At 36.4% G+C, this 14324-nt stretch overlaps 1 protein-coding gene across 1 annotated transcript; it reads left to right on the top strand.

Annotated features, from left to right (window-relative positions):
* The first annotated feature begins 612 nt into the window (after nucleotides 1-612).
* Nucleotides 613-14209, top strand: MDM2 (MDM2 proto-oncogene). The gene is made up of 11 exons (XM_081958152.1): nucleotides 613-918; nucleotides 1016-1103; nucleotides 3107-3181; nucleotides 3967-4100; nucleotides 5182-5231; nucleotides 5523-5584; nucleotides 6368-6428; nucleotides 7189-7343; nucleotides 9790-9939; nucleotides 11129-11206; nucleotides 12784-14209. Exons 2-11 carry the CDS (start codon nucleotides 1020-1022, stop codon nucleotides 13333-13335), a joined length of 1401 nt encoding a protein of 466 aa, XP_081814278.1. The 5' UTR covers nucleotides 613-918; nucleotides 1016-1019; the 3' UTR covers nucleotides 13336-14209.
* Nucleotides 14210-14324: the final 115 nt, after the last annotated feature.

The raw sequence follows: 14324 nt of genomic DNA, 5'->3' as shown, positions 1-14324 counted from the left end.
AAGGCAGTAGAACTCACGGTCTCCACAATATTAATGTATCTGGGCCTCTCAGATTGTGGAAAAAACACGGAGTAAACGTGCATCGGATTTTATGTTTTGTGTACGGACCCAAAAATAATCGAAGCCAAACCGAGATATACACGCTGATAGAATGACAGTTTTACTAATAAACCTTGTGCATTTAAAAAAAAATATTAAACCCGCGGAATGCAGCGCAATGCAGGAATTATGCAGCAGCAAATGATCCCCTCCCTCCATGGTTTGAAACATGAACGTTAGTGCGAGGCAGGCACTGAGGGGGGGGGAAAAGGGGCCCCTTCCGTAGAAAACCGCTTGCTCGGGCCGGCTGGGGGAAGTCGGGAAATGGCGCGAGCTTCAGCAGGCCCGGCTGGCGGCGCCACGTAGGCCACCCGCGCAAACCGCTGCCAGGAAGCGGCTTCTGCAGCCGCATAAAAAAGAAAGCAGCTTCGAGCTCCTTGGTTCGAAATGGCGACGCGTGGCATGAAATTGCGCCTCCGCTCTTAGGCGGAAGCGGTTTGTCTTCGCTAACAGAGAAAGAGGCGCGTGTAGAAACTGACGAGCGAGGGGGGGGGGGGGACGAGCGCAAGGGAAGGAGTCGCGGAGCGGTTTGGGAGTTGGGCAGGAAGAAGGGTTTCTCGTCTGGCTTCCCCGGAAGGCGCGTTCAGCTTTGAGGGATCGTTGGGAAAAAGCGGAGGGGACGGGTGGCGGCTTCGCTCCGTTCCCGGCCCTCCTACCTTGTTGACTCAGCGCCTCTCTCTAGTCATGCTCGGACATGCCTCGCCGTTCTGTTTGGAGGAGTGAAGTCCAGGCATGCCCGTAAAACGAGGTCGCGGGGTTACTATTTATGCTCGGCTCTTGCGAGGCACTTGAAATCGCGTAGCTGCAAGGCTCCTTACGGTAAAGTCATTGGGGTACTTTGGGTTTTGCTGCTCTGTCGTCTAATGCACCGCCTCGTCTTATTTGGTTTTCTTTTCTTTTCTTTCCTCCCTACCAGGCAAATGTGCAATACTAAAATGGCTTCTGCGACCAACCAGCCTGCCGCTGGCTCAGCTGTCATTGGCCGCTCGGATGAAGAAGGCCTGGTAAGCGTGTGTGGCGATGCCGAGGCCCTTCAGTGACGGTTGCATTTTCCCGAGGCCCCTGTTGAGCCCCTGCCGACAGCACAATAGGAAGGAGGGCGGTTTGTTAGTGTTGTTTATTCTGTATGTACGCACCCCATGTTAGATGAGGGTTCTTTAAAAGTAATGGGGGGGTTGTTGTTAAAAAGTTAGGTGGGTCACACGTTTTAAGTTTTAAACCATGGTTTAGGAATTGCAATGAGGGATTCTGTCAGCATCCTGAGATCAGCAAATGACAGGCTGATTTAGCCAATGAGGGAAAGCTACTAATAGGTTTTTTTAAATCTGAGAACTCTGATCCACTTCATTGTTCAAAATCCTTTGCAGTGTCTCAGTTTAGAAATTCAGAAAAAAGCTACTGTTAATTTGCTTGGGAAAAATCCATTGGACTTTAAAAACATGCTTTGGTGTAATTATTCCTGAGATGATTATTTACATGAAGCCAAAGACCCAATGAAAAAGCTATAAAATGTGCTGGGAAGTTCAGGCTAATGAGATTTCTTGGCATAAATTTCTCAGGTGCAAGGTATAATCTGTCACTTGAAAGGTATAAAAAATTGCTAGATGACATTGTAATTTGTGGTGAATTGTAATTTAGCTTGAAATAAGAATATTACACAAACTTCACCTTCCTACTTGTGGGTTGGTAGAGGGATGTTTTCAACTTCCTAGTTCAGGGCTGAAGACTGGCTGGTTAAATTCTTAAGGGAAATCTGAAACCTAGGTCACCTTTGTCATTTAAAAAAAATGTGGAATATATACTTATGAAGCTATTCTGTTTGATCAGCTGTATTCAAATAATTTACAAATACTTGCATTTATATACTTCTGTGAGAGCTCATGAACCTGTTTGCAAAGGAACCCGTGCTGATTATTGGGGGCTGTAGATAAGAGTTTCTTCTAAAAATTTTTTAACCTACTATAGCCAGTGTGATACAGTGTTTCAGGTGTTGGGCTGGCACTGAGGATACAGCTTCTAGTCATCTTTTAGCCTTGGAAACCCTGGATGACTTTGGGTCAAGACTGAAGATAGGCTGGAATCTGGATACAAAGTGCTAACCCAGCAGCTTAATATTATATCATATGGCTGGATCTGAATGTAGCCTTAATATGGCCATTTAGAATTTTTTGGGGGGGGGGGAGTAAAATATGCTATTTCAACCAACACGTCTAGCTTTAGAAGTGGACAGATGATTAATAAGTGTCAAGTAGGCTGTTAGTTGGTATAAGTAAATGGTATCAAGGTAAATGTAGATTTAATTCCAATCCTGCCTAATTGTCATATTTTAGGCATGGTACCATTTTGTGGTGAATTGTAATTTAGCTTGAAATAAGAATATTACACAAACTTCACCTTCCTACTTGTGGGTTGGTAGAGGGAAGTTTTCAACTTCCTAGTTCAGGGCTGAAGACTGGCTGGTTAAATTCTTAAGGGAAATCTAAAACTTAGGTCACCTTTGTCATTTAAAAAAAATGTGGAATATATACTTATGAAGCTATTCTGTTTGATCAGCTGTATTCAAATAATTTACAAATAGTGGCAACATAGTATCTAAAAAGCCCCAACATTCCTTTAGGCATCAAAATAAGATTCCGTGGTTATCAACGCCCATGTGTGGCTGTTTTTCATTTCATGTGTTTAAAGCTGTTCTGTTATTTATTTAGTTTTGGTTATGTTATTGTATCTCATGTGAATATGTTAAGAGCCAGTTTCAGCCCATCTCATGATAAGTACGCAGAATACAAGATTTTAAATAAAATAGCATTCTCTGTTTGGACATGATAGAAACAAGTTTTAGGAAATTGTGCTTTTTTCCCCTTCTGCTTTTAAATTTTTGAAGTTGACCTCAAATATTTGCTACTGTTGAGCATATTAAAAACTTTAGAGTTAGGTTAGGTTTTGAAACATTTCCCATATTTTGAACAAGACACAACTTAACAAGCTGCATCTTTATTTATATTTTCAGATTAAACCCAAACCACTGCTTATGAAACTTCTACAGTTTGCTGGTGCAGAAAAGGATACTTTTACCATGAAGGAGGTAAATAGATTTATTGCAATCAACATATGAAGTGAAAATGATTTAGGTATTTATTTTTCATACATTGAACAACATGTTGAGTTAACCTATGGCTGAAGAGTGAAGAATACTACAGAGCTGAGAAGCTGAGGTTGTTACTTTATCTTAGCTTTATATATTAAAGCAAACACAAGACCCATATTCTGTTTTCCAAAGTTACCCATTTTCAAAGAATTATTTTCAACATTGTGAATATTTCTAAATAAAAATAATTAATTTCTAATTTTAAAAATAACCCTATTAGATTTTAAGATAAATGGAAACTAACAAAAATAATATTTAAGGTCAAAAATGAAAAAGAGGAGAAAAAAGAATAAAAAAAGCAAAATCAAAAATGTAGAACTAAAAAGATCCTTTTTATTATTTTAGAACCTTTTAATTTATTTTTATTTTCCTTTTTCATTCTTTATTCTTTATAAATACAAATAAGTTACCTCCATCTTTCCTTTACAACAGGTATATATATTGATTTACATTAAACACTAAGTTTACAACATTAACTTCCATTTTTTATCTACTTTTATTTCTAATTTAATATTTTTCTTAATATTTTTTCTGGTTCATGCAAAAAATCAAAAGGGGCTTCAAATCAGCATTAAAATCAATGCATTTTCTCACACTATCTCAGCCAGCTCCATTTGGTGAAATTATAAAAAACAATAATTGCAGCAAACTCTAGTAAATGCAATACAAATTCTACTTTCTAAATCTTGTGTTATAAAACTGTTTAATGTTTGTTGTTGTAGATTTTGTTCTATATTGGCCAATATATTATGTCTAAACGTCTATATGATGAAAAGCAACAGCATATTGTACACTGTGCAAATGACCTTCTGGGGGATCTGTTTGGAGTACAGAGTTTCTCTATAAAAGAACACAGGTAAAAAATACCCAAACTTGTAGATTGGTCTTAAATGCTTTGCTAAAGTTTTATTGGCATGACTTTATGTGCTACAAACATATCAATTCAGATTGTCTACATGCTTATAGTAAACTTATTTTTAATGTAGAAATTTAATGTAACCTTTTATAGTTCTGTATTGTATTTCCTTAGTACCTGTAATAAATATACTGTAAACTAAAATACTGTCTACAAGAAAATCATCCAAATTTTGGCAATATTTATTTACAAATACTTGCATTTATATACTTATGTGAGAGCTCACAAACCTGTTTGCAAAGGAACCCGTGCTGATTATTGGGGGCTGTAGATAAGAGTTTCTTCTAGATTTTTTTAAACGTACTATAGCCAGTGTGATATAGTGTTTCAGGTGTTGGGCTGGCACTGAGGATACAGCTTCTAATCATCCTTGGAAACCCTGGATGACTTTGGGTCAAGACTGAAGATAGGCTGGAATCTGGATACAAAGTGCTAACCCAGCAGTTTAATATTATATCATATGGCTGGATCTGAATGTAGCCTTAATATGGCCATTTAGAATTTGGGGGTGGGGGGAGTAAAATATGCTATTTCAACCAACACGTCTAGCTTTAGAAGTGGACATATGATTAATAAGTGTCAAGTAGGCTGTTAGTTGATATAAGTAAATGGTATCAAGGTAAATGTAGATTTAATTCCAATCCTGCCTAATTGTCATATTTTAGGCACGGTCAGTTGTACAAGGTTGGAATAATCACTTTCTTTCAGTCTAGGAACAGGGCAAGGGCAAACCACTTCCAAAAATGTTGCCAAGAGAACTGCAAGGTTCAAGCAGTTGTCAGAATGCAGAGAAATAAAAAAAAGAGGCTGGGAGGAGGAAGAGGAGAATCATGTACTGAAAGATCTGTACTGATTGCTGAATGGCTTAGAGCCCTCTTTCACTCTGCTTTTAGCAGCCATTTTCAATTTGCTGTTTTTTCCCCAGAAAATTCTGAATACATACAAGCTTTTTTTTAATCTTTTTTTTTTTGTTCACTGTTCTTTATATCTAAAGCTCAGATCTTATTTTATCTTTTAAAAGGCAGTTATATTTGATGATTTCCAAAAACCTGGTAACAGCCACCCAGCAAGGTAAGTTAATTTTTTTTCTAATAAGCTTACACTACAATTGACGGACAGAGAGCAAATAAGAAACCCATTGAACTGTTGCATGGTTAAAATTTTGAAAACAGAATAGATCCTGAAATGCAATTATATAAATATTTGTTTAATCCTTTCTAACTCTATTGGTCAACATTTATTACTGAATTTTAAGGAATTAAAATTTATATAATTATAACGTAATAACTAGATTATTTTTAAATGTGAGTCTGAATTGCCAGCTTTCCTCTTTTGTGATTTTCAATATGTATTTTTTTAAAGACTTTAATGACATAGCTGTGAATCAGTCCAGATGCCAGCTAGAAAATGGAAACATTCTAAAGGTGATCACTGATTTATATTACATTTATTTATTTATTCATTCATTCATTCATTCATTAAATTTATTTGCTACCCATCTCACCACAAGGCAACTCTGGGCAGCTTACAAAATTAAAACCAACAAAATGGTACAACTACAAATATAACAATAACATTATAAGTTATGGTAAAAATATGGGGAGGAGGTAACAAGTTGTGCGGGTGGTGAGGTGGGATCAGTTATTAATCTACCAACCATCTCCAGCATAGCATTCCCCTATTGGGGCCCCAAGCCAATTGGCAGAAACAGGTTTTCAGGTCCTTATGAAAGGTCAGGAGGGAGCGGTATGGTGGCCTAGAGGTGAAGACATGCTTGCCTTCCAGTCAGAAGGTTCAAAGTTCAATCCTAGGTAGCAGCAGAGGTTTCTCTATCAGGGTATAAAGAGAAAATATCTGCTGCGAACTCCATGTAGGTGTCAGGAAGGGCATCTGGCCAGTAAACACCATTTAGTTACCCCGACTCCACCCCAAATAAAGGAATTAAAATGATGTAAAAAGGGAGGAAAAAGGAATCTTCCCCAGGAGGTAATATGTTCTAAAGAGTAGGAGCCACATGAGAGAAGGCTCTTCTGGACCTCACCAGCCGAAATTCCTTGACTGACCGGATTGCAGTATACCCCCCCTGACAGGGCAGATGGGGCAGCATGTCCCCTTGTGTTGAGATAATTCCTCAGGAATATATATGGTATTTGCCTCTCTATTCTTTCGCATGTAAATCTGAAATTATTTAATATATTATTAAACAGGACACAATACAAGAAGCCACTGAAGCCACCACTTCCCGAAGAACAAGATCTAGTGAAACAGGTATATAAATCTGTTGTGTTATGTTTCAGTCCTTAGAATCATTTGAATTTTCAAAGGTAATCATTGACTACTAATGTGATTGTATACATTGTGTGGAAATAGAGTTGTTTATTATTGGCTAACCTCTGATTGAGAACTGACTTCTTATACTCTTTAATACATTGACTGTTGGCCTCAAATTTAACACTGGAATGTAACTTGTTTGTCTAATGCAGTGTGTTGTGGAGATATAGCTAAATGAGATACAGCAGCTTTGTTTATTGTTTGTATCCTGAATATTATTTATCCTATAGATCAATTTATTTCACACTGTTCCAACTGATTTAGTGAAAAACAATTGTACTAGAAACATTTTAAATATAGTTACAATTACTACTGTCAAGTAGAAGCTTTTTTAATCTTTATAAAATAATGTCTGCTTTTAAAAATATTTAGGAGTGCTTCTTTTAAAGATAGCAATCCAATGAACAATTTCTCGTAATTTGGAATTACATTGAAAACATGTAACTTTTGGGGGGCATGTCAATAGATGTCTTAGTGAGCCGTTAGTATTTTATGCAAACGTTTTAGGTAGTACTGGTAATTTTCTTTCAGAATATGGAAAGAAGATTTAGTTCTCAGAATGATAAGAATAAAACATATCAATCACCTACACTTTCTGAAGTTTAGGAATTGCATAGTAGAGTTTCATCATTCAGTTCTTTTCTAACACAAAATCAGAGATTTGGTAATTTGCTTAAGAGAGTTTTTTTTCCAATAGAAGAAAGTGCTTCAGAAGATGTGAATTATGAAAGACAAAGAAAAAGGCAGAAATCTGACAGTATTTCTCTTACATTTGATGAAAGTCTTAAATGGTGTGTACTACATTGTGAGCGAAGCAACAGCAGCAGTTCAATCAATTCCTCACCAAGTCCAGTAAGTAGATCCTAGTTTGAATTTTTAAACAAGAAACTTAACTATTAAACCTGTACCACTGGAAGTAAATGATAATAGCATGAGAAAATGATATGATGTATTTTAACCTGACATATCAAAAAAGAAGAAAACTAGTCAAGGCTTCTCAGTAAACCTGCTAATTTGTTATCTGTAGAGTTTCCCCATCAGAAATAGGAAAGTATTGAATTCATGTCCGTATTCTAAGACAGTAAATGACTGAGAAAATTTTTCATGAAATGAGAGGCTGAAAGGCCTCTTTGGAAGTACTAGAAACAATAAGCTCTCATGTATAGCACTGTATACAAGAGGAAAACTTTTCCCTTTAATATTTAGTATGTTTTACTCCAATTCTGTTGCATTGAAATATACCCACCAAAAAGATAACAGAATTGGAAGGAAACCTGGAGGTCTTCTAGTTAACCCTCTGCTCAAGCAGAAAACCCTATGCCATTTCAGACAAATACTTGTACAATCTTTTCTTTAAAACCTCCAATGGTAAGAGTATAACTGTCAGGAAACTTCTCCTTAGTTCTAGGCTGGTTCTCTCCTTGATTTAGTTTCCATCCATTGCTTCTTCTGCCTTCAGGTGGTTTGGAGAATAGGTTGACCCCCTTTTCTTTCTGGCAGCCCCTTAGATATTGATATCATGTCATCCCTAATCCTTCTTTTCATTAAACTACACATACCCAATTTCTAAAACCATTCTTCATATGTTTTAGCCTAATAATCCAATCCCCTAATAATCTTTGTTGCTCTTCTCTGCATTCTTTCTAGAGTTTCAACATCTTTTTTATATTGTGGTAACCCAAACTGGATGAAATAGTCCAAGTATGGTCTTACCAAAGCATTATAAAGTGGTAGTAACTCTTCATGTGAACTTGATTCTATCCTCTGTTAATGCAGCCTAGAACTGTGTTGGCTTTTTTGGCAGCTACAGCACTCTGCTGGCTTATATTTAAGTGATTGTCCACTTGGACTCCAATATCCTTCCAACAGTTACTATTATTGAGATAGTCATTCTGATGTATATTTACTATGACTGTTAGCTTTCATAGTTTAAACCCTCTTTTTGTTGATTAATTTACATAATTTGTAAAATGGAATTACCACTGTAAAATTTGTTATTATTAGTCTGAGTTGCATATTTTAAGATGCTGTATTTTGTCCACCTCCATCCACTATATGTTTTCAAACGTAAATATCCTTGTCCTTCCTTTCTTAGGGGCTTCAGCAACTTTAACTGCAATGTATTCTTAGCTAGTAGATTGTTACATCTAGACTAGAGCTTTTCTGTAAATCCAGTCACAGTACAAATTTTGCAAAACCTGTTTATTCTGCTTAAATAAGCCAATGGTTTGTTAAATTAGATATTGTAAAATAGAGGAAGCTTTTATTAAAATATGATTTTGAATTTGCAGAATAGGTAATAGCATTTCAGTGTTGACTGGCATTTTCGGCAACATTTGATTTGACAAAGCATAATGCAATAGTGAATCATTAATATTCAGTGATATCAGAACTTGCCTCTACAGACTGAAAACTAGCACAGTACAATATAATGCTGTCTAAATAATTTTTAAGACTTGTGTGTAACACACCACCTGCTAAAATGCTAAATGTTCCGCACAGAACCATGGTAAGGCAATTCCTAAAACTGTATGACAACTCATGCCTTATGATCATTGTTGCTGAAACATAATTTGTCACTTCTGTTCAGTTCATACCCATGCCATTTCAATAATGTTCTTTCTTTCAAAAGATTAATGTTTATTTTTTACTTATGGAAGTAGCCTTGTTTTTAAAGAAAGAAAATATTTTTTTCCCATAGCAATGCCCCTCTACTTCAGGGAATATGCAATTTTCATTGTAGGAGCTTGGACCATAATTGGGACCTGAACCAATTGGGATTGCTAAACTGATGTGGTCATTAAGTGAGTCATGCCCAATTTTACAATCCTTTTTGCCATGATTGTTGAGCAAATCACATGGTTGTTAAATGAATCTGGCCTCCCCCATTGACTTTGCTTGTTGAAAGGCCCCTGGGCAGTTCGCAAATGGTGATTGTGTAACCCAGAGACACTGGAACCATTGTAAATACCTGCTGGTCGTCAAGCATCTGGCTTTTGATCATGTGACTATGGGGATACTACAGCATTCATAAGTGCAGAGACTAGTCATATGTCACTTTTTTCAATACTGTCCTAACTTCAAAAGATCAAATGAATGGTTGTAAATCAAGGGGTTCCTGTACTTTGATAAACAAATAAATAAAATTAACTACTTACTAGAAGTTTGTATCCTATTAGCACATTTTGTTTCCATTATTTCAGATGCTCTTTTTCATCCTATATATGCATTATAATTTTAGGGACCTCATCTCTTAAATTTCATTACTATTCTAATCAGAAACATTCTTTCTCTCTAGGATCGTGCCAGTTTAAGTGAAAATTCAGACTGGTTAGATGAAGATTCGATTTCAGATCAATTCAGTGTAGAGTTTGAAGTTGAATCTATCTACTCAGAAGACTATAGTCCTAATGAAGAAGGGTTTGAACTAACAGATGAGGATGATGAAGTATGTATATTTGAACCAAAATCAGATGGAATGTTGTTTCAGAAATGTAACTTCATATAGGAATGCTTAAAAGTGCACATAACCAAGTGAACTAGCAATCTCTCAAAATCTAGAGGTACATTTCTGTGGTTTCAGAAGTTCTGCTTATCTTTGCTACTCGCTATTATCAGATCTTCGTGTAAGTCCTTCTGATATATACATATAAAAGGAGTCTGAATGAAGAAATAAAGTTTGATGCTGGGAGAAAATGCTTCCTCCCTGAATGGCATATTCTTTATTCTATTTTGAAAATCAATAAAGAGGAATATTTGTAGCTTGGAGTTGAAATTAGGGGTTCTTGGTGGTTTCTTACCTTGCTTGTTTTCTTGCAGATGGTTCATTACCCAAACTAGGGCAAAGCTCTGAGCACTGATGTTACCTAGTTTGGGTAATGAAACACCTGCAAGAAAACAAGCTCAGAGACCACCAAAGACCCCTCATTTTGAAAATGGAGTCCAGGTTTTAAATCTAGGACTTTTCAGTGCAAAATCCTACATCATTAGTCTTTTCAAATGTGTCTGATTAAGTTGTATACTGACAAGTTCTTAATTCTTTTTAAGATTAGTATAAAAAATTTGGAAATCCAAAAATAGCTAATAATGTCAAAAAAAATGTACTGAGACTGTGCAATGCCTATAAACCTTCCTCTCTTAATCCATATTTACTTCCATTCCCCAAAGTTTTTAGACAAAGGCTGGGTTTACTTATAGTGCAGTTAGGATGTGAGTTATTTGATATGGTTTAGCACATTATATGAAGCCAGATATTGTCTTGAATAGCCTAATTAATGTTTTAGTTTTCTGAACTGGACCCTCTAGCTTTTTAAAATAATCGTGTAGTACAATTGATAGCTAATTTTGGAAGTATTCTGAAAGAGTAGGAAGCTGGTAACTTTCCTTTTTATCACAATCTTTATCACGAATCTCAAGGATAATTCCTAATAAGATTTTATTGATTTTAAACTATTCTAAAAATAAAGATTCATTTGACTTGGGATGGAGAAATTACTGTATTTTCTTCTCAGATGGTAAAATAATGGTGAAATTTATTTTCATTAATGAAAGAAAATTAAAACTTCACAAATTAACTTTAGAGTTATAAAATATATTTTGTGTGAATTTTAATTAAAAACAATTTAATTTTTCATCAGGTATATCAATTAACTATATATCAGACTGAAGACAGTGATATAGATTCATTTGATGAAGACCCTGAAATTTCACTAGCAGTAAGTAAAACCTTGATTTGAGACAAATTGTAGTTTTGAATTTACAACATATTCCTTAATTTATTCCAGATGACCCATCTGTCTGTGTACACACGTGTACACGTGTATACACACACACACACAGTTTACCCGAAAATAAGACCCACCCCGAAAAACAAGCCCTAGCCTGATTTTTTGGGGGTGGGTCTAATATAAGCCCTACTCCAAAAATACACCTGGGAGAATGTATGCAGCCAGCACGAGAGACCGCAAGTGTGCAGGTGTCAATGGTGTCTGGATGCAGCCCCGCCAGCCCCTTGGCACAGTGCAAATACCGTTAATTCTGAGCTTAGAGGGAGAGGTGGGGGGGGAGAAGACAGGTGATCCAGACGTGCTGCGGGGCTGCCTGACTCACGGGAGGCTTGCGCAGTGATGCCGGCAACAGGCAGAGGCATGAGGGGAGCAGGCAATTCGAACACCCCATGTGTGTGATTGTTTGGCACGTTGCAGGCAAGCTGAGACACGGTGGGATGGAGTGAGCGGCACATTGGGATTGCCTCTCTTTGACTCTGCTGCGCACTTTTCATTCAGAGGGAGACGAAGGTTTGTTTCAAACCATCCCCTTTGCAAGAACATGAAGCTTTGAGTCTCCATCATTTCTCTATCTGGGTAAAAAGTGTTTGGTCGCCTATCGGGTGCTTGGGTCATATTGGTTGAATGTATAGCATGTGTTGTACTTCACATTGCACTCTTCTCCCTTGGGAAGCGCTCTCCACCACCACTATTGGGTAATAACACTTTAGGAAAGAATATATATTGTTCCCTTTTCCCAAACTACTACATGTGGAATGATAATAATTTCCCTAATAATAGGATCAATGTGGTTGCATTGATGTAACAAAATGTGAATTGTGTATATCACCAAATCATTCTGCTGGAAATCAAGTATCTCGGACAGCAGAGTGCACTACAATAAATATGGCACCAAATCTGAAATCCTGTCAGGATCATCATCTGAAATAATCTTGACAAAAACGTATCAATTTTAAATCACTTTTCTTTAAGCACAACTGTTCTGTGGCTGAAGCTAAAGTGTTGTGAATAGCTGTACCCTAAGGTATATTGAGCAATCCAGATCCTGGCCAGTTAAAATACTTTTACAATGAAATTTTGTTCCAGTCATGGACAATTTTGCCTTTCAGAATATATTCACCTCATATCTTACCAGAGGCCAAAGCATCTGACTTAGGACTTCCAATCAATTGCTATTTATATACAAAGCTTCAATCTTTCATGAACGTAGAAGTAGTATAGGCTTTACATTTTTATATATGAGAAATCATCCAATATTATTAGCTCTTTAACATCTTTCTAGATTACCATGCATCTATGGCAAATGCCATTGCTTTGACTTTACATGTTTATTTTGTACAAATATGGTTTGCAATAATCAGAGAGGGTAGTTTTGGTTACAAATATGACCCCTTCTGATATCTTCTTAGAGCCCATCATGTTTGTACAAAGAACTTTATAGTTTATCTTTTATTTTGATAAATCATTTGCTTTAACACAGATTATTTCTATTTAATTCACCAAAGGATTATTGGAAATGCTCAAAGTGCAATGAAATGAACCCACCTCTTCCATCCCATTGCCCAAGATGCTGGACTCTTCGGAAGGATTGGCTTCCTGATAAAAAGACTGACATAGCCAAGAACAACAAATTTCTAAATTGCTCACCGTTAGATCCTGAGGAGGGCTTTGATTTTCCTGACTGTAAGAAAGGGAAAATTAATGAAGATAAAGAAGAGGAAAGTGCAGAACAAAGTCCCGAATCTCAGGAAAGTGAGGCATATTCACAGCCATCTACATCTAGCAGTATGGTTTATAGTAGCCAAGAAGACTATAAAGAATCTGAGAAAGAAGACATTGAAGACAAAGAAGAAAAACTGGAACTGGGGCAGCCTGTCTCCAGTGTAGAGCCTTGTGTCATATGTCAGACAAGACCTAAAAATGGTTGCATAGTACATGGAAGGACAGGACACTTAATGTCATGTTTTGTATGTGCAAAAAAGCTGAAGAAAAGGAACAAACCTTGTCCAGTCTGCAGACAGCCTATTGAAATGATATTGCTAACATATTTTTGCTAGCTGCAGTACAAACAGCCGTTCCTACATGTAGAATAACAGAATGCAATTTTGAATGTTTACAGAAATATATTTATTTTCCAAAAGATATAAACTTTTAAACATTGCACTGCAATTGACAGTGTGATCATAACATTCTCCAGTTTAGTTTTGAAAATTGCAAAAACAGTAAGCACATGTATACTGTACATAATGAAGACTGATAATTCAGAGTTTATTCTTTATATTTAATATAAAGAAATCTTAATATTCTTATGGGGCCACAGAAGTAAAGTATGTATTATCTTCTAAATCTGAAACTGATTTACTTACCTAAACTGATCCAAATACTGTAGGCCAAACACTGCGGAAACAATGGAAGGTGCTTAACAATGATTTTTAGTTGTTTTCCAGATTTCTTATATCTAAGTGGTTATTGGCTACCCAAGCTAAGATTATCTCAAAAAGAGCTTAAAGCTGATGTGAAAAAACTAGTCTGACAGATCCCTTAATGCTGGTTAAAACAAGAGGCAGACAGTTGTTTTGTGCTTAGAGAAGCTTACAATCTGTTCCCAATGTGAAAGCTCTATCTTTGCCTCTGAACCCAATGAAGTTTTGGTGGTCTACTCGAGTTGCGTTCTTTAGGCCATGGTTACCATACTTGTATTTCTTTGGTGAAATGATAAAGGATGAATTACATTTGTGCTGTGATCAAGATTATGGCAAGAATTCTGTTTAAAAGGTTGTTACAAGAACTAATTTTAAAAGTCACTGAAATAAGATGTAGCATTCCAAGTACTTACCCGTTGTTGTAATACATTCACAGCAAGCAAATACTACAATGTGTGTGAGTTGCAACCTATAATTTACCAATAAACAGTCAATCTGCTTTTGTTTATTCTCCACATTTTATTTTCTTATAGTAATTCAGTTTACAGCAGTAATAGGTTATCAGTTTCCAGTTTTTCTTTGGTAGTAGGGAGAGACAGCAATGTGTAGTTTTTATTCTTTTC

This window comes from Natrix helvetica (assembly GCF_964273705.1).
Source record: "Natrix helvetica genome assembly, chromosome: 6".
Classification (NCBI taxonomy): Eukaryota; Metazoa; Chordata; class Lepidosauria; order Squamata; family Natricidae; genus Natrix; species Natrix helvetica.
This window is presented reverse-complemented; position numbering and strand designations above follow the sequence as displayed.

What these genes read in the sequence shown, in the direction of transcription:
- MDM2 (XM_081958152.1), top strand. Translation starts at nt 1,020, where the DNA reads ATGTGCAATACTAAAATGGCTTCTGCGACCAACCAGCCTGCCGCTGGC. An exon ending in TTCTCTATAAAAGAACACAG is followed by an intron (nt 4,101 to 5,181) that starts GTAAAAAATACC and finishes ATCTTTTAAAAG; the next exon opens with GCAGTTATATTTGATGATTT. An exon ending in TCAATTCCTCACCAAGTCCA is followed by an intron (nt 7,344 to 9,789) that starts GTAAGTAGATCC and finishes CTTTCTCTCTAG; the next exon opens with GATCGTGCCAGTTTAAGTGA.